At 45.8% G+C, this 24836-nt stretch overlaps 1 protein-coding gene across 1 annotated transcript; it reads left to right on the forward strand.

Annotated features, from left to right (window-relative positions):
* The first annotated feature begins 240 nt into the window (after positions 1-240).
* Positions 241-16968, forward strand: LOC117349857 (cortexin-3-like). The gene is made up of 2 exons (XM_033923490.1): positions 241-955; positions 16624-16968. Exon 2 carries the CDS (start codon positions 16694-16696, stop codon positions 16922-16924), a length of 231 nt encoding a protein of 76 aa, XP_033779381.1. The 5' UTR covers positions 241-955; positions 16624-16693; the 3' UTR covers positions 16925-16968.
* Positions 16969-24836: the final 7868 nt, after the last annotated feature.

A 24836-nucleotide genomic window follows, 5' to 3' on the forward strand; every position in this document is an offset into this window, starting at 1 on the left:
CAGACTGTGATGTCATAATGCCTCATTCCACCAATGCCTAAGCTCCGTCCTCATCTGCGCAAGCCTCAAACCCTTTAAAATCCTAAGTAGCAATGTTCTAGAGCTCAGCTTGTGATGTCATAATGCCTCGTTCCACCAATGCCTAAGCTCCGTCCTCATCTGCACAAGCCTCAAACACTTTTGAATCCTAAGTGTTCGAGGCTTGTGCGGTTAAGGCAGGTTACAGCGATAAAACTCATGGGGACGGGACGGGGAAATTGAGTTCCTGCAGGGACAGGGAAATATGTGTCCCCATGTCATTCTCTAATAAAGACCTGCATGGTCCATCCAGTCCAACAGTGATGCTTATCAAGAAGACAATGTTTCGTGTCGCTTGCTACGTTTCCCTACAAGATGTCTTCCCCTCCCCCAGAGATAGGTAATGAATGCACGCTTGCTCCTGATGTGGGACACCGACTGTAGAAGTCCACCCAGCATCCGTTACTCTGCCCCATTGCTATCAAGTTTATTTAAAATTTGATAAAATCACTTTTTCATAAATTCAAAGCTTGGTGCAAAAATTTAAAAAAAAAACAACAGAAAAAAGAGGGGCGGCAGACAATTTTGGGATGATGCTGACTTATTGCAAATGAGAGGAAGAACTACAATCAATATAGGAAAGAGAACGAAAAAGGGGGAAAAACCCAAATGGGAATAACGCTGGTCGTGCTATGCCTTCATATGAGTTGATGTCCTACTAATACGGAGATGAATTATTAAAAAGCATCCCTAAATAGGTAACTTTTTAATTTCCCTTTAAACTTGTCAAGGTTTTTTTCCTCCTTTACCCAGGCTGCAAATAGGTTCCAAATTTGGGGAGCTGTAACAGGAAAATGCGTATTGCGCCTGGTGTTATCCTCAAGGATGGAATTGTTAGAAGGTTTTTATCCTCTGATCGTAGAGTACAAAATGAATTGTAAGTGGTAAATACTCTTATCTAGAAACAGTGGGACGTTGAATTGTTGGATGTTAAATGTGATTAGCGCTAGTTTATACGTAATTCTGTGATTGATAGGGAGCCAATCTTCACACCTTCCTCTGAAATCACTTCCGAGTCATGGGGCCAGGAAGTGACGTCAGAGGGAAAGCCAATGCTGGCGCAAGCAGCAGGCCGGAGGAGCTGCTCGCACTGGTGAAGATTTAAAGCTACAGGGATGGGAAGGGAGAGTGCAAGCGTGGCATGTGGGGCACAGAAGGAGCTGGAGGGGGCAGAGAAGAAAGCACAGGGGGCACCTCCTACCCTTGTTACGTCACTGCCTGGCAGAAACCCAAATATTAGCAACATTCTATGGCACCGATCCAGGGCAATCAGTGGCTTCCTCCATGTCTGTCTCGGTAGCAGACTATGGACTTTTCCTCCAGGAACTTGTCCAAACCTTTTTTTTTTTTTTTAAACCAGCTTCGTTAACCGCTCTTATCACAACTTCTGGCATCAAGTTCCAGAGCTTAACTATTCTCTGAGTGAGGAAATATTTCCTCCCCTTGGTTTTAAAACTATTTCCCTATAACTTCATCGAGTGTCCCCTAGTCTTTGTCATTTTTGACAAAGTAAAAAAATCGATCCACTTGTACCCGTTCTACTCCACTCGGGATTTTGTAGGCTTCAATCATGTCTCTGCTCAGCCATCTCTTTTCCAAGCTGAGGAGCCCTAACCTCTTTAATTAGTATTCTGTAACCTGCGCCCAAAACTGTCTGACCCAGGTCCATGCCCTTGCATTCACACACTCTGAAATTCAAACGCACACCTTGTAGAATAGTAACATCATTGCCTTTGAGTGCCAGTTAATACCAATTAACAGCCAATAATTCGTTGTTCAGGCCAATTAGCATCTAATTATTAAGTTACACATGCAACCGACTGTGTGCTTGTTGCAACTTCAGGCATGCAAATTTATAGAATTAGAGGGATATCTACCAGAACGAATATGGTGTGGCAATGGAGTATATAAACCTTATACAGATGCATTTCATGCCAATATCCTGCCTCTTTCATCTTAATAATGAATGACCTGCTTCAGGCACCAGCTCCTGCTGTAGTACCCAGGGGCCATAGGCTTGTAAATAGCTGTATCTATTCCCGTGACCTGCAAAACTATTTTTTATTCCACCTTTGTTTGTACTTGTCATATCTTGCTTTCTACGAGAGCTCTAGGTTTTAAAACTGTATTATGGAAATGACATTTTTTTAAAAAAATGTTATTAAAAAGAATTAAGCAATGACACAAAGAGGGCTCCAGAAAGGTTATTTACCTTGGAGTGCGGAGATTGAATGTGGCAGTTGGGTGGCTTTGATGACGAGTCGTCTTTGTTCATTTTTAAGGCATGATACCCCCAGAAAGTTCCCTCCAATCCTTCCGCAAACACCTGAAAACTTGGCTCTTTTCAAAAATCTAACACATCCCGCTCTTTGGTACCCTGTCCCTCTTTATCTTCCTAGCTCCTTTCCTATAACCCTTCATTGTAGCTCCTTTTCAACCTAACCCTGTGAACCGTGCCGAGCTCTACGCTTGTGGAGATGGCGCGGTATACAAACCTAAGGTTTAGTTTAGTTTAGTTTAGTTTAGAATCAGAGAATTCACTTCCCCTTCCTCCATGCTTGGAGAGAAGAGTGAGTGGAGTCAGATGGATCTCGTGGAGCATCTTTCTCAGCCTTTCTTCCTGCTGAATAATACTGCTTATGTGTTGGGTAGAAAATATTTTGGCATATCTCGTATCTCAGAGTATTCCCAATAATATGTATCACTAGTCTTACATTAACGGGTGCTAGAATAACGTGTGTGTGTGTGTCTTTATTTCTTTCTCTCTCTCTCTCCTTAGCCGCTTTCTTTCTTTCTGTCTTTCTTTTTCCTCGGCTGTCCACCCATTCTCCCTTCCTTTTACCTTCCCTGTGTCCACCACCACCCCTTCACTGCTCCCCTTATCCAGCAGAAGCCCTTCTCCCTTTATTTAATATCCCCCCTGTCCAGTTTTTCCTCCCTTCCCCCTCCCCTTACCGCTAAAAGTTGCGAGCAGGAGGGGTGCTCAGTCCCTCTTGCTCCTCTGACAAACTGCGGGCCTTAGGTCCCGCCCCAGTTCATCATGTGCTTTCTGCCCTCCGTCGACAGCCGCCGCACCGCCTGAAGCCAATAAAACCCTAAGCTGCACATGTGCACTCCTACCTGCGGGGACCTACAGCACACAGAAAACAGGAGCACGCAGTTAAGAGTGCACATGCGCAGCTTAGGCTTTTATTATATTAGATACTCCTGTCAAAGTATGAGACACATCATAGGAGAAAAGTCTTTTGGAATAAGGCCCTGTAAGAGGGGGTGCTGAAAGATCTTGGCCCAAACAACCAACTTCCTAAATTCTGAGCATTATTTTGCCACTGGAGCTGAAAAGAGCGTTATCTTATTTCGTTAAGTGCCAATTTGCAGAAACGAAATTCTATGTTTTGACACTGTTTCAAATCATTGATTGAACCAAACACACGTCATTCTCTTCTTGGTTGGCCCAAGAACTTTTAAGTACCCCCTTCGTATTTCCCAGAACCAAAGAGTTTAATTATTGCCCTGAGAAGATTGCTGTGGCCTCCTGAGTTAGAAGAAATAGGCGCTGATGTTTTTTCTCAATATACAACCAAAATGTCAGTCCCTATTTGCTTTGCAAAGCCATAGTGAAAGAGCAGCCCACAGGGTTGATGATAAACTCAAGTTGACGACTCCCCATTGCCTTTCTGTAGAGCAGCCATTTTTCTATCCTGTTTTCAGTCATATGGTCGCAGAGCTCATCAAATGTTCAGGATGACTTCGGAAATAGAAATGTGTGTATTATACATACATATATGCAGGTAAGGAGGAAGGAGATTGGAAAGACGCCATGAGAAATATTAGCTCGGTCTTCCAAGCAAGGACATCCAGCAAGGTCAAATGAAGAAAGCTTTACTCATTTTGACACTGTTGTTTACAGAAGGGTGGGAAGGCAGAGATTTAGGAAATTGCTTTCACAACATTAGGTTCTGGATGGTTTGCCAATCCCATTACAAGATGATATAGAGCACTTAGCAGAAGACTGATGACGCTCAAGGGATCAACTTGAAATTACTTCTTAAGTCCAAACATTTAAAAAACGGTCGGATTATGCAATTTCACGGGCGGCTGTGTGGTTACCAGACAAGCACAGAACCAAAGGTTTGTTAATGATATTATAGACTACTGTAAACTTGTTAAAAGTGATAGGATGACAGCGACCACCCCTCTCTTCAGGAGTGTGCCAAGCTGAGAACTGATCCAGTTTCCATCTCTCCAAATTAGAGGTCTGCACGGGAACGGGGATCGCGGGAATCCCGCGGGTCCCGCGGGGGTCCCGTGGGAATCCCCCCTAACCCACGGGACTCCCACGGGGATGGAAGACTTTGGAAGCAGGGTTCGTTCATATAATATAATGGACACGTCAGCCTTAGTAAAAGAGGGGATTTATAAGTTAATTACCTGAACAGAAAACAACAAATGTAAAGTATTTTCTTACGATTACTCCTGAGCCTATCACCTCTTAACTTCATCCTATGCCCTCTCATTCCAGAGCTTTCTTTCAAATGAAAGAGACTCACTTCATGTGCATTTATGCCACGTAGGTATTTAAATATCTCTCAAGAAAAAAAAAATAATAACAGTAATAAATTTATCAAACCCCCCAAAATGTTATTAGCCAAGTGGTAGGGCTATCCTGTAAAACACGCATTTAATAATCAGTGGAGAAAAAGCCTCAACTGTATTCAAAAAGGGGCAGCAATCCAATTGAATTTCTCACCGTTTTAATTACATATCACAGGCACAAAAACCCATGTTAGAAAAATGTATCTTTCAATATGGGCTATACACCCACCACTGTGCACAGGGAAAATCAACAAGACAAAAGTTACAAAAAACTTATCTTGACATGCTAGCGTTGTCTTCAAAAACGCTGTAATTCACCGAACCGCTGTTATTCAAGTCGCTATTACACCTCCGCTCGATCCACAGCACCAATGATTTAAAAAAAAAAAAAAAATCATATTCCAACAAGGCTCTTGTTTTGCCAACATGTGGCTGCGTCAGGGAAAATTTTCACTACTCTTGTTAAACTCTAATTCCGTTGCACTATTGGCTCCAAACTGACGCCCAGATTTAAGACCACAAGTCATCATGACATCACTTCTGGGAAATCCCCACAAGCAATTGAAGTTAATAAAATGCACACCATTCAGTTTTTTGATTCAGGCAAAAATGGACTTTTATGAAATTGTCCCATGCTGCACGTGCATACCTAAACATATGCTGTCTGCAAGCGTGTCTTTATAAAATGCACGTATACACATTATGTGGAGCCATCGCACATTACAGGTCCAGCATAATGTTAGAGCAGCCACTTGAGAATCAGGGAGCCCAGTTCAAATCCCACCGCGACTCTTTGTGATCTGGGGTAAGTCACTTAACCTTCAGTTGCCTCAAGTAGTAACTTAGGGCCACATTTACAAGCCACCGTAGCAAGTCCCGCACGACCCAGTCCATCCAGTTCCTACGGGCATTCGCCACATCAGGACGCATTACCACAGCTTTGTAAAAGGGAACCTTAGACTGTCAGTCTAGCGGGGGCAGAAAAATGCCCGCAGTTCCTCACCACTTCAGAATGATAAAAGCATAAAGACGCCTCTATTGCCTGAAATACTTCACATAGGCATCCTGTTATAAAATCAGGACCCTGCACAGTTTTTTTTTAATGAACTCAGGAACTTGGTGCCACATTTTTCCCCACAGATCCCCTGTAAATCTATCCTCTACTGTCCCCCAAGCGGCAATTTGCTCATTGCTAGGGTTGTACTGCCACCTAGTGGCCATGCATTTGGCATTGCTACAAAAGTAAGGATGCGCAAAAAACACAGCATGTCTTGTGATGCAGTGGGGATGGGGAGAGAGAAAGATGTCATTTCAGACTCTGTTGATGGGACAAACAACTATACAGAGACTCTTGATGCTAATAAAAATACCATTGGTGGATTCAGACATCTCACTTGTCTTTTTCTTTGGTTGCGCTCATTTCTGGGAATGTTTGTTTCATTCATTTTCACTTGGCTAGCAAAGTCATCGCGTGCACTCTCTTTGAAAGATGGCACACTATGTGCAGCGTTTGGACAAGTTCCTGGAGGAAAAGTCCATAGTCTGCTATTAAGTCAGACCTGGGGGATGCCACTGCTTGCCCTGGAACAGTAGCATGGCATGTTGCTACTATTTGGGAATCTAGAATCTTGTTACTCTCTTGGGATTCCAGGATCTTGCTATTCTTTGGGATTCTGTATGGAATGTTTCTACACTTTTGGGTTCCGGAACCTGGCTACTTTATGAGATTCCGAGTCTTGCTACGCGTTTGACAATTTTGGAATGTTGCTACTATTTGGATTTTTTCCCAGGTACTTGTGACCTGGATTGGCCAGTGTAAAGATGGGATACTGGGCTAGATCAGTGTTTCTCGACTCTGTTCTGGACTACCCCCTTGCCAGTCAGATTTTCAGGATATCCACAATAAATATGCATGAAAGAGATTTGCATATAATGGAGGCAGTGTTATCTCTTCACTGGCGCGAGCAGCAGCTCTAATCTGCTGCTTGCATTAGCGTCGGCTCTCCCTCTGACGTCTGATCGTAGGTGCTTTTTGTCGAATCAGAGCCTTTGGGCTTGAAATTTATTGAATAGTTGCGCAGACACTTACTTTGGCACACTTAGGGCCCCTTTTACAAAGCCAGGGTCATGCAATTCCTGTGGCCTTCGGTGCATTTACCGCGGAAGCATCACTACCACAGCTTTGCAAAAGAGGCTCTTACACCATTGTAATTTAATTTATGTAAGGTGCCACAAAGGTCTACTAAAGAAACTGCAAATACTGCAGAATATGGCAGCCAGATTGTTATGGTGCCTAAATTTGATAGGATATCACCTTTGACAATTGCTTACGCCTACTACTTATGGGGAATTTAGGAAACGCCTAAAAACATATCTGTTCCTGAAGTATTTAGGCAGCTAACCTGTACAATTCTTACTCCAAAATAAATGTTAATCTATACCTGTTAATCACTAGCTCTTAACTCTGTTTTCCACTCAAGTTGTACCATCTTTTAATTATTGTAAACCGCATAGAACTTCACAGTCCTGCAGTATATAAACTGTTATTATTGTTATTATTGTTATTGCACTGGCTGCCTCTTGAGGCTAAGGTGAGTTTCAAAAATCTATGTAATGGTAGTTTTGATTCTTCATGATAAAGCTCTAGCATATATAATGGGTGAATTTGTTGCCAGAGATGTGGTGAAATCAGTTAGCTTAGCAGGGTTTTAAAAAAAAAAAAACAACCAGTTTGGATAATTTACTAAAAGAGAAGTCCATAGACCATTATTGAGATGGCTTGGGGAAATACTACTACTACTACTATTTATTATTTCTATAAGGCTACCAGACGCACGAGGTGTTGTACATAAAACACCCCAAGTCAATGAACCTGTCCACGCAATGTGTGGCGGCGGCGAAAAGGGCAAACAGAATGCTAGGAATGATTAAGAAGGGAATCACAAACAGATCGGAGGTTATCATGCCGCTGTACCGGGCCATGGTACGCCCCCACCTGGAATACTGCATCCAGCCACCAACAAATCTAAAAGTAGAGGTGGGAGGTGGGGGGGGGGGGGGAAATGCCAATAAAGGGGAGGGGAAGAGGATGAAAGGATTAGATGCCAGGAAGGAGAGCAGCAGAGAGAGACGACCAGCAGGTAGGCAGCATGGCAGCAAAATGCTGCTCCCTCAACAGTGCCTGAAATTGGACTTGGGGACAGTGGCATACCAAGGGGCTGGTGGGTAGCGGAGGGAAATGGTCTGTCCTAGGTGCAGCCCATAAGGGGTGCTCCGAGGGCCAGCATCGTGATCTTCTTCCAGCAGTGGCAGCATTCACTATTCGCTGCTCTGCCGGCATCGAGCCTTCCTCTCTGCTGGGTCCCGCCTACTTCCTCTTTCTGTGAAGCCAGGACCTGGCTCTTATATGTCCAGTTAAGTGGTTTATTCCAGGACAGACTCACTATGTGGAGTGCCAGAGCATGTCAAAGGGAGTTTTGAAGGTCTAGTCATGTTTATTTATTTTTTGTTTACATTCACGTACTCTAGTATTTCTCCCTTTCTGCCCCAGTGGGCTCAAATGTACCCGGGTGAAATGGGAGTGTTAAGTGACTTGCCCAGGGTTGTAAGGAGCAGTGCTGGGCTGAGGCTGCAGCCCTAACCACTAGGCCACTCCTTCACTCCCATGCACCCCCTCATTCTATAAACTTGTGCCGAGTGCTTGACTCCAGGTCACCCAAGTCAGACTGAGCCAGTCCTGCATTTGCCACTTTGCATGCAGGGAGACATTGTTCCTGCTTTTTTGCGATGCAAAGCAAGAATTCAAGTCATTGCACGCACTGGGGCAGAACCAGGCCCTGAGATGCTGTTTTGCAAGATCAGAGCCAGCTGCTCAGTGTACACCTTTGGGTCCCAAACTGTCATGGTAATCCCACAGGTTTTAATGATATTCACAGTGCATATACATGAGAAACTTGCAGACAAATAGGGCAGATTCACAATTAGAGGGGGGGGGGGGGGGACAAGAGGTCAGCTGCCCAGGATTAGGGTTACCCTATGGCTCCAGAAAAAGGAGATATATTAAAAATGCGTTTTGTTAATTTCAGTTATAAGCAGGGATTCATTCAGACCAAAAAACATATAATAAAGCTGACATACTGAAAATCAAAAAAGATGAAAAGGAGAAAAATAAACCTCAATTGAGGGTCGTTGGGACTACACAAGTGCCCAACCATCCACTCATCATCACGGGTTTATAAAAAACTCCAAAACATGTATAAATAATCACTTTTCATATCTTTCATTCACACGAGGTCTTCTTTTTGTTATTTTTCACAGTCTTTTTTATGTGTATATAATTTCAATTTAAATGTCAAGCAATGAACAAGGCCTGAATCCCAAGCTTAACTACATTAATTGGCGAGGACTACAGCTGAATATAATCAGTATAAGCAGTTTTTAGAGATATGCAGCATATGTCTGAAATAGTGAAAAAATACACTCATCTGATGATGATGAGTGGATGGTTGGGCACTTGTGTAGTCCCAACGACCCTCAATTGAGGTTTATTTTTCTCCTTTTCATCTTTTTTGATTTTCAGTATGTCAGCTTTATTATATGTTTTTTGGTCTGAATGAATCCCTGCTTATAACTGAAATTAACAAAACGCATTTTTAATATATTTACTATTAGTTTCACGTTTTGGCCTCTAAATAAATTATTAGTGGTCCAGAAAAAGGAGGCCAGATTGAGACATCCAGGTTTTACTTCCATTGCTTTCAATGGAAGTAAAACCCAGATGTCTCAATGTGTCCTTACTTCCATTGCTTACGGTGGAAATAAACCCCGGATGGCTCAATCCATCCTCCTTTTTCTGGAGCCATATGGTAACCCTACCCCAGGATGCAAAACTCCATGGAGGAGGAGGGGAGCTAAAAATGGATGAAATACAAGTGTGGGTCAGCTGTGCCTAGTTCCTTTGGTCCTCCCACTGAGCTGGGGAGGGAGCAGGATGAGAAGAGGTGAAGGGAGAAACGGGTCAGGGAAATGGCTGCCTTCCCCAAGCTCTCTCTAGTCATCTCATACATAGCACACTGCCCCTCTCATCGCAGAATTTTTACAGCTTAAGTGAACCAAAAGACTAGATTATTCTTGAGCTGCGTTCCTAGGAATAGTGAACCATGGGATATGCACAGCGGCAAACTCTGGACCAGCCCAGCTGTGCTGGAAGGAATCCGCTTGTTGCGCTAAAGCAAGTTCTGCAAGAGCATCTTTCAACCCCTCCCTCCCCCACCGTCTTACTGCGCTTCAAGAAAACAGAAGGGGGGACCATTGAGGGCTTCGCCTAGATTACTGTCCCTTCTCTGGCTATATGCAGCGCACCCAGCTCCCTTCCTTGAGCCTTTAGCAACTCAGATCTGGAGAATTTTACTGACTGCTCAGCAGGGAAACCCCTGAATGCCACGTAATAAGCCACAGATGGGGGGGTTCCTGGCTCCTCTGGCCGTGGAGGCAGCCTGTCGTCACCTGCGCAGTGCATGCTTGAGGCTCTGCTATTAACAAAGCAGCCGGCCGGAGTTTGAAGGGCCGCCCTGGCCACCCTAGCCTGGCAGACGGATGATGGCCATTTCTCAAGCATCAGTCTGTCCAAAAGAGCATCTCAGCTGCCTCTGGCGTTGCTATGGCTACCGGTTGCCACAGGCAATCCAGACACTGCTATGAAGCATCTGAACATCCCTGGGAGGAAGGACCTCTAGAGGCGAGAGCAGGGGGCAGGCGCAGCAGGAAAAGCTTTCGGGCTGAAAGGGGACCAGGTCTTTTGGCTGGATCTACCAGGTGGGAAGAAGCTTCACCCTGCTTAAAGTGGAGTCTCTGGAGCCAGCAAAGGAGGGAGCAAAAGTCCAGTCAACCAAGCCCTGATTTTCTTACCAACAGGTAATAGTGCTTGTTCATTTAAAGGCAGTAAGTACTGGGTCTGAGGCATGGGGTAGGGTCAGTGATTGCTAGATTTTCACGCCTGGGTTTGGGGGAGATTTGCAAGCTGCATGCCTCACCTGCTCTTTTTACATGTTTAATTCTGAGGCGACACTTTCCTTTCTTAGACCGAGCAGAACAGGCAACGGCAATATAAAACAGAGCAGCGGGAGCTCCAGGTAGGAATATCTGGATGCAGAGAACATCACTGCTGTTCTACAGGAAGGAAGGAGCGGCAAGGAGAAATTGAACCTTGCAAACATGTCTTCAGCCTCTGCATGACCACACTCGTGGAGCCAGGAATAGATATTTAAGCAGATCCTAGAAATGTGTATACAAATCAGATTGCATGTGTAAGTATACAGGTACAAGTAGATTACACATGTGTGCATCTCGCATGGATCCGTCAAGGGTTGTACCATGCACACTGCTGTTTCTGCTTGTGTATATGTAGCTGGATTCTCTTTGCCACAGTGGTTTGCCTTCCAGTCATTCTAGGACTGCAGGGTGGGGTTCCTTGAGCAGAAAGGGACACGACTGGGAGACCTTTGAACCTTACTGATTCTGGTGAGGTCATAGGAAGGGGAGGGCTGCTCTTTTTCCAGTGCCATCCAGTACCTTTACCTGTACCTGGAAATTGGAACAAGAGAGGTGATTAAATTTGCAGATGACACTAAACTGTTCAAAGTTGTTAAAACGCATGCGGATTGTGAAAAATTGCAGGCAGACCTTAGGAAATTGGAAGACTGGGCGTCCAAGTGGCAGATGAAATTTAATGTGGACAAACGCAAAGTGATGCACATTGGGAAGAATAACCCGAATCACAGTTACCGGGTGCTAGGGTCCACCTTGTGGATTAGCGCCCAAGAAAAGGATCTGGGTGTCATCGTAGACAATACGATGAAACCTTCCGCTCAAAGTGTGGTGGTGGCCAAAAAAGCAAACACGATGCAAGGAATTATTAAAAAAGGGATGGTTAACAAAACTAAGAATGTTATAATGCTTTTGTATCGCTCCATAGTGTGACCTCACCTGGAGTATTGTGTTCAATTCTGGTCTCCTTATCTCAAGAAAGATATACTGGCATTAGAAAAGGTTCAAAGAAGAGCGGCCAAGATGACTCCTCTTGTAAGAGGAAAGACTAAAAAGGTTAGGGCTCTTCAGCTTGGAAAAGAGACGGTTGAGGGGAGATATGATTGAAGTCTACAAAATCCTGAGTGGAGCAGAACGGGTACAAGCGGATCGATTTTTCACTCTGTCAAAAATTACAAAGATTAGGGGACACTCGATGAAGTTACAGGGAAATACTTTTAAAACCAATAGGAGGAAATTTTTTTTTCACTCGGAGAATAGTTAAGCTCTGGAACGCGTTGCCAGAGGTTGTGATAAGAGCGGATAGCGTAGCTGGTTTTAAGAAAGGTTTGGACAAGTTCCTGGAGGAAAAGTCCATAGTCTGTTATTGAGAAAGACATGGGGGAAGCCACTGCTTGCCCTGTATCAGTAGTATGAAATGTTGCTACTCCTTGGGTTTTGGCCAGGTACTAGTGATCTGGATTGGCCACCATGAGAACTGGCTCCTGGGCTTGATGGACCATTGGTCTGACCCAGTATGGCTATTCTTATGTACCCCCAGATAATATCTAGGGTCTGGCTAGTGATTCAATTCCTTTCTCTTTCTGGAGTCATAAGTAGTCCTATGCAAATTTCCTAATCTGCACCGAAGTTTGGAAGAGGAAAGGTAAAGCATACATCTGCACCTATCCTCTTGAAAGAACTTAACTTGATAAAGGAGAGGTCATTTACAAGAAAATCAAGTTGAAGACCACTACAAAATCCCTGCACAAGTATGATTTTCCCTTCTCCTGTTTTTCTTTTCCCATTTTCAAATCCTTACTCTGAGAGACCTGGGATAAGGCAATTCTGCTGAGTAGTGCTGCCCGATTCACAATTCGAAACGATTCACCAATTCAGTCTGGCTAAATTGATTCAATTTGAAAAAAAAAATTGGACTCACTGATTCAGATCTGTTCTTGGGCTTTCCCTCTTGCCTCCTAGTTCATACATCATCTTTGGATTTATGTATCCAAAATGCATCACTCTGTACTTCTGCACATTAAATTTTAATTGCCAGACCTTAGACCATTCTTCTAATTTTTGTAGATCTCTTCTCGTGTTTTCTACACCTTCCAGGGCGTCCACTCTATTAGTAATCTTCGTGTCATCTGCAAAAAAGGCAAACTTTTCATTCTAATGCTTCAGTAATGTCACTCATAAGAACATAAGATTAGCCTTACTGGGTAAGACCAATGGTCCATCAAGTCCAATAGCTCGTCCTCATGGTGGCCAATCCAGGTCACTAGTACCTGGCCAAAACCCAAAGAGTAGCAACATTCCAGAATCCCAAAGAGTAACCAAAGATTCCAGAACCCCAAAGAGTTTCATAAATGCTCATAAATATATTAAATATAATCGGCTCCAGTGAGGCACTTCACTACTCACTTCCCTTTCCTTCAAGTGGATTCCATTTACCACCACCCACTGTCATCTGTCAGCCAACCAGTTTCCAATCCCGTTCATTCCAGGTCCTAAGTTCAGCCCTCTCAGTTTATTTATGAGCCTCCAGTGAGCAACTGTGTCAAAGGCTTTGCCAAAATCCTAGTATATTACACTTAGCATGGCTCCTCATTCCAATTCTCTGCACCCAGTAAAAGTCAATCGGATTTGTCAGGATTTTCTTTTTGTAAAACCATATTGCCTTGGATCTTGCGACCTGTTGGATTCTAGGACATTTGCTACTCTTTCCTTCAGCAGTGTCTCCATTATTTTTGCAACTACTGAAGTTTACCAGCTTGTAATTTTCCACTTGTTCCTTGTCCCTTTTGTGGAGAGAGACCACATCCACTCATCTCCAATACTGCGGAGCATCTCCCATCTCCAAGGATTTATTAAATAAATCCTTAAGAGACTCCACACCATGAATTCTCTGGAATATATCCCATCTGGACCCATACGCGTAGTATTGTCCACTTTCAGTTTTCAAGTTGTTCATAAATTCTTTCTTCCACGAAAGATGCAATATCTACTCCGTTCCCATATTTATCCTTGGTAGCCAACCATGGTCCTTCTCCACGATTTTCCGTCATGAACACAGAAGTATTTGTTTCTTGAGCATGTCTGCTTTTTCCTCATCACTTTCAACATGGCAGGTGTCAGCATCTTCCAGTTTTTCAATTCCATTTCTAGCCTTCCCACTTTCCCTTGGTCACTTCTTTGCATCTCTAGCCACCTTTTCTACTGCCTGTGCTTTTATCAGCCATATTTCTTCCTTTGCTACTTTGAATTTTATCTGGTAATCTTTTCCATGTTTCTCTTGTTGCATTTCTCTGTGCTTCTTAAACATCACCTCTGTTACTTTTATTTTTTCAGCTACTTGTTTGGAAAGCCATTGACTCTTTCTCTTATATGAAGATCCATTGCTTTCAGATTGGACCACTATCCTCCTACCACTTCTCCTCTACCTAACCATCCTATCAGCTCTTTCTTTGGGTTCTCCCCTATTTTACTAAAGTTGGCATGTTTGAAATCCAGTGCTTTGAGTTTTCGTATCTGCACTAGAGAATGACACAGGGACAAATTTGTCCCTATCCCCACAGGAACTCAATTTCCCCGTCCCCGTGAGTTTTGTCGCTGTCCCTGCCCCATTCCTGTAAGATCTGCCTTAACTGCACAAGCCTCGGACACTTACGACAACCAGAACGAAGGAAGTCTTCATGCTGCTGTATTGTGCGATGGTGCGCCCGCATCTGGAGTACTTTGTCCAATATTGGTCACCGTACCTTAAGAAGTACATGGCGATACTTGAGAGGATTCAGAGAAGAGCGTCAAAAATGATAAAAAGTATGGAAAACCTTTCATACGCAGACAGGTTAGAAAAGCTGGGGCTCCTCTCCCTGGAGAAGCGGAGACTCAGAGGAGACATGATAGAGACTTACAAGATCATGAAGGGCATAGAGAAGGTGGAGAGGGACAGATTCTTCAGCCTATTGGGAACCACAAGAACAAGAGGACACTCGGAGAAATTGAAAGGGGACAGGTTTAGAACCAATGCTAGGAAATTCTTTTTCACTCAGAGGGTGATGGGCACCTGGAATGCGCTTCCGGAGGTTGTGATAGGACAAAGTACATTAAAGGGTTTCAAAGAAGGATTGGATAAATTCCTGAAGGATACAGGGATTGAGGGATATAGGTAGAGATAGGATTATGAAAGGGTATAGATAGATGGACAAAGGGGATTGAGGGGTTTTAGACAAAGGATCACCCTACAGGTCATGGACCTGATGGGCCACCGCGGGAGCGGACTGTTGGGTGTGATGGACCTCTGGTCTGACTCAGCAGAGGCAACTTCTTATGTTCTTAAATTTGAGGCTTGTGCAGATGAGGACAGGAAAAGAACTCACAGAGAGGGGGAAAAATTTGTCCCCGTGTCATTCATTAATCTGCACTCCTCTTTAGCTCTTATATCATACCATATCTTTTAATGATCACCGTTATCTGGTTAGGTACCCTCCAAGACATTAGACACCTTTTCTTCATTAGTGAGCACTAAATCCAGTGTCCTTCCTCCCCTCACAGATTTCATCACATTGGCAGGCATCCACAATCTCTCTGCTTCTTTCCGATTCTGCAGATCAGACACTCCAATCCACATCAGGCGAGTTGAAATCTCCCAGCAACAGCACCTCCCCTTTCATTCCCAGTATATAGATAGTATGATTGAAATCCAGTACTTCTGAGTTTTGTGTGTCCTCGCTCCACTTTAGCCCTTAAATCACACCAAAGCCTCAGCAGGCTCCAGCAGCAATAAGGAAGAATGATTCGAGCTTCATTTTTTCCCCAGCCACTCATTTCTCAAACCAATTTGAAACAGAAGTGCAACTGAAGCAGCTGCATATAATGGAAGTGATGCCAGATTTATACTAATTGCTTCTTGCCAATGCAGAGTTTCTGGAGGTGGACAATCAAAAAACGCAGCTAACTTCCTGACATGCAATATTTTCTTCCTGTTCTCTTGATGCGAGACATCCCTATATTCTGTAGTTCAGAGATGACCACAGAAAGACTGTACATCAAATGCATAACCCCTACCTATACTCATTAGAAAGCACCAGGATGAATTAGTAGAGCTTCTTAGAGCCCAGAACTAGAGAATGAAACGGGGACAAATTTTTCCCCATCCTTTGCCTAAAATCACAATTTTCTAACCGGTGTCTGTCATAAGCGCCAGTTAGAGAAGCATGAAACCGGGCATCCTTCCTGCTGTGATCGTTGGGGGGGGGGAGGGGAGAGAAACGGATTGCCTGGACCGCTAAACTGATCCAGCTTTACAAATTATACCTGTTTTGACTTGGTCTAAGTCAAAACGTATAAGTTCTATCCAGGCAACCTGTTAAACTTTTCGATTATGCCTGCTGCCCACATCGATTATGCCTGCCCACATCCCGCCTTACCCACTTCTCCAAAAACACCCCTTTTCATCCTGAGTGCACAGAGGCAGTCAAAAGGCCTAAGCTGGTTTTAGATACGTCTAAAACCCTGTCTTTTTGATCATCCAAGTGCTGATTTAAGCGGGTTTTTAGACGAATTTTATTTTCGATTATGAGCTGTAGGAGTGAAAAGAGCCCCATAGCTTCTCCGGGTAAGCAGCAAATATGTTTATTTCAAAGGCCATAAATTGATAGTCTAACAGTTAAGCAGCTTTTATGAACATGAAGAAATGACTTGTTCCTTTTGTAGCTCATTAGTATGAGAAATTAGCTGATTTCTTTTTCATATTACCCAATATAAATCAAATTTTCCAATGGAAAGAATCTTGTGCCTTAACGAGGCTGCATCTCACTCTGCCTTTCCCCATCTTGTAAGAAATTTAAAAAAAAAAAAAAAAGAGAAATTCATACCCTCTACATAACCAACACCCTGAACTCTGCTTTGTACTCATAGGTACCACAAGAAGAGGAGTGCAACACTGACACAAGTGTCTACAGATGTCCATTTGAGGTGAGGAATCTTGATGGAGGACATTCTGAGCACCACCCTGTCGGCTTCTGGAGCCGCCTTACCCGGGACCTCCCTGACCTTGGAGCAGAAAGCAGCTTTTGTCTTCGTTTTCTTCTTGTTTATCTTCCTGGGGCTTCTGATTGTACGCTGCTTTCGGATTCTCCTGGATCCCTACCGCAGCATGCCCTCCTCCACCTGGACAGACTACATGGAGAAAGACACCTTTGATTACCGCCTCTCCTGAGTAGGAAGTAGGCAGTGTGCTTCAAGCTCAGATAAGAGGATCTCCCAAAAGACAACCTCAAACGTATTCTTGCCACATCCAAAAATGAGATTTACTGGGTAGAAAGGTGAAATCAATGACATAAGATTTCACTTTTAGCCTAGAAGGCTGTGAACAGCCTAGATTTAGAAGGAACTGGAGAAGGTGATGCAAAATTTTGGGTTTCCAACAGAGATCTCAATAGGAGGCCTCTTTTGGCTCAGACCTAACTCCAACTAGTAAAGTGTCATCTCTTTATCTCCAGCCACTTCACCCTTGGTAGAGCTTGGCAGGTCTTGTTCAAGGTTTTGCAAGTTGTGCCTGTTGAGACTCAGCTAGTCACAATCATCAGATTTCCAGAACAAATCTGGTATTCTGCTGGAAAACAACACCGCTTACAAGTAATGTGTGCCACTATTTATTCTAGCTACGAGCCTGAGAGGTTCCTTTGTGTCTGAAGGCAGCAGAAATGGTGAAGATCCTATAGAAATGCTTATTTTCTTTGTCCAGACATCACAAATGCTGGATGGCCTTATGGTCAGTCAACCAAACAAAAATTTCAGCACTAGAGTAGCCGACCTGCTCCACACCTAAAGTGAATGTAGCACAAGTAGGAAACTCCACTTTTGAGACAAGGTCTTCTTGGCTGTACTTTGTGTGTGGTTGTCTCCTCCTGTTTAATCAGAACCAATCGCTTTTGGGCTCTTATTTCCCCTTTAAGCTCGTTTTGCCCAGTCATTGTAAACCGGGGCTCTTTCTGGAACCCTAGCCATGGGCTCAAGTCAACCACTATGTATGCAATGACAGACTACTCTCTGGGGCTGCAGAGTAGTACTCGCTGCATCTTCACTTCTTTTCACCCGGGAAGGGAGAGCCTGAGCTGGCAGGTGAACCCAGGTCCTGCTCCTCCTCACTATATTTTAAACTCTCTGGCTCTTTACAGAATGCAACCAAAGCCTTTTCACAAATTGCTGGGCTTTAACCTATGTGCCAGTTACATATCCTCCTGCAATGTTTTCTCTTGAAACCCTGGACTGTCCTTTTTGTTTGTGACCCATTAATCCTAGTCTCCATCCTAAGCATGTGAGCTTTAGTCTGAAGCTTATTGCCAGGTATAAGTTGCTCTCCCGCCATCATTCTTTTCCAAGTCAGTCAAATCTGACTTCTTTGACCGTCCTGTTTTCCTTACACCCCCCAACCTATTCAATGATTCCAAAAGTGCAAGTTACAACTCCAAGGCAGTGCCTTATGAGCAGGTCTCAGTCTGGCTCTACAATTCTCGATGGTCAGCAAAGTGCTTTAAAACAACAAAAAAAAATTTTATGCTTTCAATTTTTCAGATGCCACGCAGATTCCTGATGGAATGAGATAGCCCAGATCTGAGGTTGGTGGGTGGCTGCAGCCCTTTTATTAAATAGCCTATAAAGTCTCGGTGAACTACTGAGATAGATAAGCACATTCTGAACAACTCTGGACTATTCTAAGACGTTTCAGACATGTACAATTACACCTCCAGAAGATAACTCTAACAGACCTTCATTTTTTCTAGTGAGTCAAAAATGATGATGTAGCCATGGAAATCAGAGTAGGTTTCAGTCGAGATGCCATCCATATCTTACTCATCCAAATCACGTGTCAGTCTATATTAGTTCTATTCTAAGCCCATGCTTGGTCTGATCCAAACTGTGACCTAGGCTAATGTACACTTGTTGTGGGCAAGAACTTGTATTCATTTTATTTATAACTTGCTAGAGAATGAAAAGTAGGTTTGGTGAAGTTTATTGTGAATCTCCCATGAGCATAATTCAATTTGATTTAAGAAAAATGCAGGTATTTAACAGTTTAGAGGGGATTTTATACCCTGTGATATGAACAAAACTGCATGGCCAGTAAGAACAAACTCGCATATCGGGCCCTCTGTTGTACTTCTTGAACTAGGCTTGATGCTGTTGGAGAGGGCAGACACGTCTCAACATAGCTTATGAAGGATAGTGGATGTTGCGGATGGGCAGACTAGCTGGCCATTTGGCCTTTAATCTGCCATCGTGTTTTTATGGAGACCAGCAAGTCTTCCCAAATGATAACTGGCTTTCCTTTCACATCTTTGCCTTTATCAACTCAACAGTAGCATGACACAGTATGTACGCACTGAATGGCTTCCTAGAGGTGGGGGTAAAGGCTTAAATAGTAACAGAAAGCAAAAAGGCCTGGGCTAAACCCAAAGGAGCCCTAGTTGTGAAGGAAAAGCTAGAGACCAATCGAGAAAAATGAAGGCAGATAAAGACAATACGGTGTATCTGTGACAAGTACTATCTCTTCCTCTCCCTCAGATATCCTAAATATGTGTCCCAAACTTTTTTGAATTTATATACAGTCTCCATCTCCATCAGGAGGCTACTTCACAAATTATCTACCCTCTCCATGAAGAAATATTTCCTCAGATTACTCCTGAGTCTGACCCCTTTCACCTTCATCCTAAGCCCCCTCATTCCAAAGTTTCCTTTCAATTGACTCGCCACCTACACATTTATACCACAACGTTTATTTGAACATATCTATATCTACCCTCTCCCACCTTTCTTCCAAAGTATACATACCGAGATCTTTAAGTCTATTCCTATATGCTTTAGGACAAAGACCTCTAATTAGTTCAGTGGCTGCCCCTCTGAACCAACCACCCTGTTTACATCTTTTTGAAAATGCAGTTTCCAGAACTGCACACAATGTTATTCCAAATGAGGTATCATCAGAGACCTATACAGAGGCATTATCACCTCCTTTTTCCTGCTTGCTATTCCTCTCCTAATTAGGGCTGCCAAATTCAGGGAAAATTTTTTCGATTCGATCTATTGAATCGATTTTTCAATTTGATTTTCCTGCTCAATCGGGAATTTTTGTTCAAACGTCCTGGTGGGTTAATTTGTAATCTTTCCATCCTACCCCCATGCTGTGGTGTAAACAAAATAAACAAAAAATACTTTTCTTCTCTCTGTTAGGTCCTAGCTCATGCTCGCTGTCTAACACCAGCTCTGGCAGGATACATATTTCAAATCTGACATATTGTAATCACAAAACAGAAAATAAAATTATTTTTTTCTACATTCTACTGCCATATCCAACATCTGTTTCTTTCCCGCTATCTGCCATCTCTCTCTCTCTCCCTGCCTTGTGCCCTGAGTCAAACCTCTATATTCCCCTCCATGCAGCATCTTTCCCTTCCTCCCTTCCATTATGATGCATGCACCATCTCTCCCTACTCTCCACCCTATGCCCAACATTTCTTCCTCTCCCTTCTCCATGCATGTCTTCCTCCCCTCTACCATATGCAGGATTTCTCCTTCTCCCTCTTCCTCTCTTTCACTCCAACAATTCTTCCTCTCCCCTCCCATCCCCCCTGAGCAGCAGCTTTCCTCTCATCCCATCCATCCCATGTAGCAGCTTTCCATCCCTCCCTCCCATCCCCCTGTGCAGCAGCAGCACCCCACAGACTCTTCCAACATGAGACCTGACTTATCTCAGAGGCCTCCTAAAGTAGCAGCAACGATCTGAATGGGCTGCCTCATGGCCTGCCCCACCAGGGCTTCCCTCTTCCGTGTCACTGATGATGTCACCAGTGATATGGCAGAAAGAAGGCCCCAGTGAGGCAGGCAGCATGCCTTTTCAGAGCTTCGCTGTTTTGGGAGGCCTTGGAGGTATGTCAAGTCTCACCGGGGTGGAGGTACTGGTCGCTGTAGGGGAGTCCGATTTTCTTAGATAACGAATCAATTCACCAAAGTGAATCAATTCGAATCTGCCACTTAAAGATCATCAAATACAATCACACCCAAGTCCCGCTCCTCTTTTGTGCACTGCTCCCTTAAGTTTTTACAGCTCAAATGCATGACCCTGTACTTTTTAAGCATTAAATCTTAATTGCCAAATTTTGGACCATTCTTCAAGCCTCATTAGCTCCCTCCTCATATTATCGACATCAGGGGGTGTCTACCCTATTGCAGATTTAGGATATCATCTACAAATAGGTAAACCTTACCACACAGCCCTTTAGCAATAACGTTTACAAAAACGTTAAAAAGAGCAGGCTGAAGAACCGAATCTTGCAACACAGCAAGAGTAAGGAGAAATTAGGTTCTTACCTGCTAATTTACTTTCTTTTAGCTTCTCCAGACCAGTAGAGGTTAACTTTACGATTGGGTATATATCTAATCATGACCAGCAGGTGGAGACTGAAAACAAAACTTTGGGACAGTATATCCTAGCCCCTCCTCTCTATTTCCCTCAGTCTGCCGAATAGCCAAGCAGAACCAAGAACTGGAAACAACAGAGAGAAAAAACAATACTCCGAAAGGAGTAACAAATAACATACCCAAAAAATGCTGTTGGAAAATGCAGAGGAGAAATTCCCGAAGGAAGAAGGTCCCCACAGCTCGCCAGCTAAGCCAGCCGAGCCACAGCCGCTGTTCTTCAATTCTCCCCGGCCCTAGAAAAATACTAGAACCCGCAGCAAAAACCAAAAACTGCCCGCGCAACAGCCCCAACAACAACAACAACAGACAGGGTGGGGACCTCTACTGGTCTGGAGAAGCTAAAAGAAAGTAAATTAGCAGGTAAGAACCTAATTTCTCCTTCTTTAGCACTCTCCAGACCAGTAGAGGTTAACTTTACGATTGGGACGTACCAAAGCAGTCCCTCTCACGGGCGGGACCCCCGAAGGGCCGATACCAGAACACGCTCACCGAACACCGCGTCCCGACGCGCCTGAACATCTACCCGATAATGCCGAACAAATGAATGCAAGGAGGACCAAACCGCAGCCTTACAAATATCCACCGGAGGCACGAGCGACGACTCAGCCCAAGAAGCCGCCTGACCCCTAGTGGAATGAGCCTTGAGAAACTCCGGAACCGGCTTCTGACTCAGAAGATAAGCGGAAGCGATCGTCTCCTTGATCCAGCGCGCAATAGTAGCCTTAGAAGCGCCAGCCCCCCGACGAGGACCCGCCAGAAGCACAAAGAGATGATCGGAGCTCCGAAAATCCCGGGTCCGCTGCACATAAGCATGGAGGACCCGACCGACATCCAACTTGCGCAGCTGTCGTTGCTCAGAAGAACCCTCCCGACTACCCAAGACCGGGAGGACCACCGATTGATTGACATGAAAAGGAGAAACTACCTTCGGCAGAAAGGAAGGAACAGGCCGCAAAACAACCCGCTCCTTTGAAAACTCCAGGAAGGGAGCCCTACAAGAGAAAGCCTGTAGCTCCGACACCCGTCTAGCGGAAGTAATGGCCACCAAAAAGACCGACTTCAGCGTAAGGTCCTTCAACGAACAGCCATCCAACGGCTCGAAAGGAGGGCGCACTAGAACAGAGAGAACCAGATTGAGATCCCAAGAGGGAATCGAGGGCCTTATGGGAGGCCTGAGCAACTTGGCCGCCCTAAGAAAGCGAATCACATCAGGAATGGCTGACAAACGCTGACCTGTCACCAGCCCCCGAAAAGCCGACAGGGCCGCCAGATGAACCCGAAGAGAAGACCAGGCCAGGCCCCTATCCAGGCCATCCTGCAAAAACTCCAGAATGTTAGGCAGAGAAGCGCGAAAGGAGACCACTCCCCGCGCTCGGCACCATTCCTCAAACAGACGCCAAACCCGTACATAAGCCCGAGAGGTAGAAAGCCTCCGGGACCCCAAAAGTGTAGAGATCACCTTGTCGGAATATCCCTTCTTACTCAGGCGGCCCCTTTCAAGAGCCAAGCCGTAAGACAAAAGGGAGACGGGTCGAACATGGGAATGGGACCCTGCGTCAGAAGATCGCACTCGAGAGGCAGAGGAAGAGGATCCGCCACCAGATGCCTCACCAGATCCGCATACCACGGACGACGAGGCCAATCCGGAGCCACCAAGACCACCAGCCCCGGATGGCGAACAATGCGAAGCAGTACTCTGCCTACTAATGGCCAAGGAGGGAACACATACAACAGCCCCTCCGTTGGCCACGGTTGGACCAGAGCATCCAGACCCTCGGCCAGACCGTCCCTGCGACGACTGAAGAAGCGGGGTACTTTGGCGTTGCCACTTGTAGCCATCAGATCCATCAGGGGCTGCCCCCAAGCACGCACTAGCAACTGAAACGCCTCGGCGCCGAGACACCACTCTCCCGGATCCAAGAAGTGACGACTGAGGAAGTCCGCCTGAACGTTTTCTACCCCGGCAATGTGAGAGGCCGAGAGGTCCAGAAGATGCGACTCCGCCCAAACCATGAGCCGAGCCGCCTCCTGCGCCACCAGAGTGCTCTTGGTGCCCCCCTGACGATTGACATAAGCCACTGCCGTGGCATTGTCCGACAGGACTCTGACCGACTTGCCCAACAAAAGGGAGTGGAAAGCCAACAGCGCCAGCCGGACCGCCCTGGTCTCCAACACGTTGATCGACCAGGAGGCCTCCTCCGTGGACCAGGTTCCCTGAGCAGAGTGACCCAGACACTGGGCCCCCCAACCCAGGAGACTCGCATCCGTAAGGAGCACCGTCCACTGCGGAAGATCCAGACCCACCCCCTGAACTAGGTGAGGGGTCCGGAGCCACCAACGCAGACTGCAGCGCGCCAAGCCTCGCAGGGGAACCGGAACATCCATCCCGTGCCTCTGGGGAGACCACCTCCGGAGCAGAGCATACTGAAGAGGACGCATGTGGGCCCGCGCCCACCTCACCACGTCCAGGGACGCCGCCATCGACCCCAGGACCTGGAGGAAATCTCGCGCCCGAGGACACCGGGACGCCAAAAGCAGGCGAATCTGAGACTGCAATTTGCTCACCCGGGCCTCTGGGAGGAAGACCTTCCCCAAGGAGGTGTCGAACAGCACCCCGAGGTACTCCAGACGCTGAGCCGGAACCAACCGACTCTTGGAAAGGTTGACCACCCAGCCCAGCGACCGGAGAAACTCCACCACCCGAGCCGTAACCCGGTAGCTTTCCTGCAACGACTTGGCCCGAATTAACCAGTCGTCCAGGTAGGGGTGTACCAGAATGCCCTCCGACCGCAAGGCTGCCGCGACGACCACCATCACCTTGGTGAACGTCCGGGGAGCCGTGGCCAGCCCAAAGGGAAGCGCACAGAACTGATAGTGCCGACCCAAGATCGCAAAGCGCAGGAAACGCTGATGAGAGGTCCGAATAGGAACATGCAAGTAGGCCTCCGTCAGATCGAGAGAAGTGAGAAACTCCCCCGGCTGAACCGCCAGAATGACCGACCGCAGCGTTTCCATACGGAAAGAGGGAACCTTGAGAGCCCTGTTGACCCCTTTCAAATCGAGGATGGGCCGAAAAGTCCCCTCCTTCTTGGGCACCACAAAGTAAATGGAGTACCTGCCCGTGCCCCACTCCGGGGGGGGCACCGGAACTACTGCCCTGAGATCTAGCAAGCGCTGAAGGGTCTGGCGAAAAGCCTGCTTCTTCCCCGGAGTCTGACACGGAGAAGCGAGGAAAAAATCCGGCAGAGAGCGGGCGAACTCCAGGGCATAACCGTCCCGCACCACCTCCAGGACCCACTGATCGGACGTGATCTCGGCCCATTTGGGAAAAAAGTCGCGCAGCCGGGCCCCCACCGGAACCAAGGGGGGCGCCGGCAAGGCGTCATTGTGCAGGACGGGAAGCGGGGGAACCGGCGGAGGGGTTCCCTGCCCCCCGACGGGCCCCCCGAAAGGGCTGCATGCGCTGGAAGAACCGACCCCGGGAAAACCCCGGAGACTGGAAAGAAGCAGCCCCACGCCCAGGGCGATACTTGCGAAATTCCCGCAAACGCCCCCGGGCCGCACCCCCCCGAGACGCCGGGCGGGCACGGTCCTCCGGCAAACGGGGAACTTTCGAGTCCGACAGAGTCTGAATTAACTTATCCAAGTCC

The sequence above is a fragment of the Geotrypetes seraphini genome, chromosome 16, assembly GCF_902459505.1.
Source record: "Geotrypetes seraphini chromosome 16, aGeoSer1.1, whole genome shotgun sequence".
NCBI classification, from domain to species: Eukaryota; Metazoa; Chordata; class Amphibia; order Gymnophiona; family Dermophiidae; genus Geotrypetes; species Geotrypetes seraphini.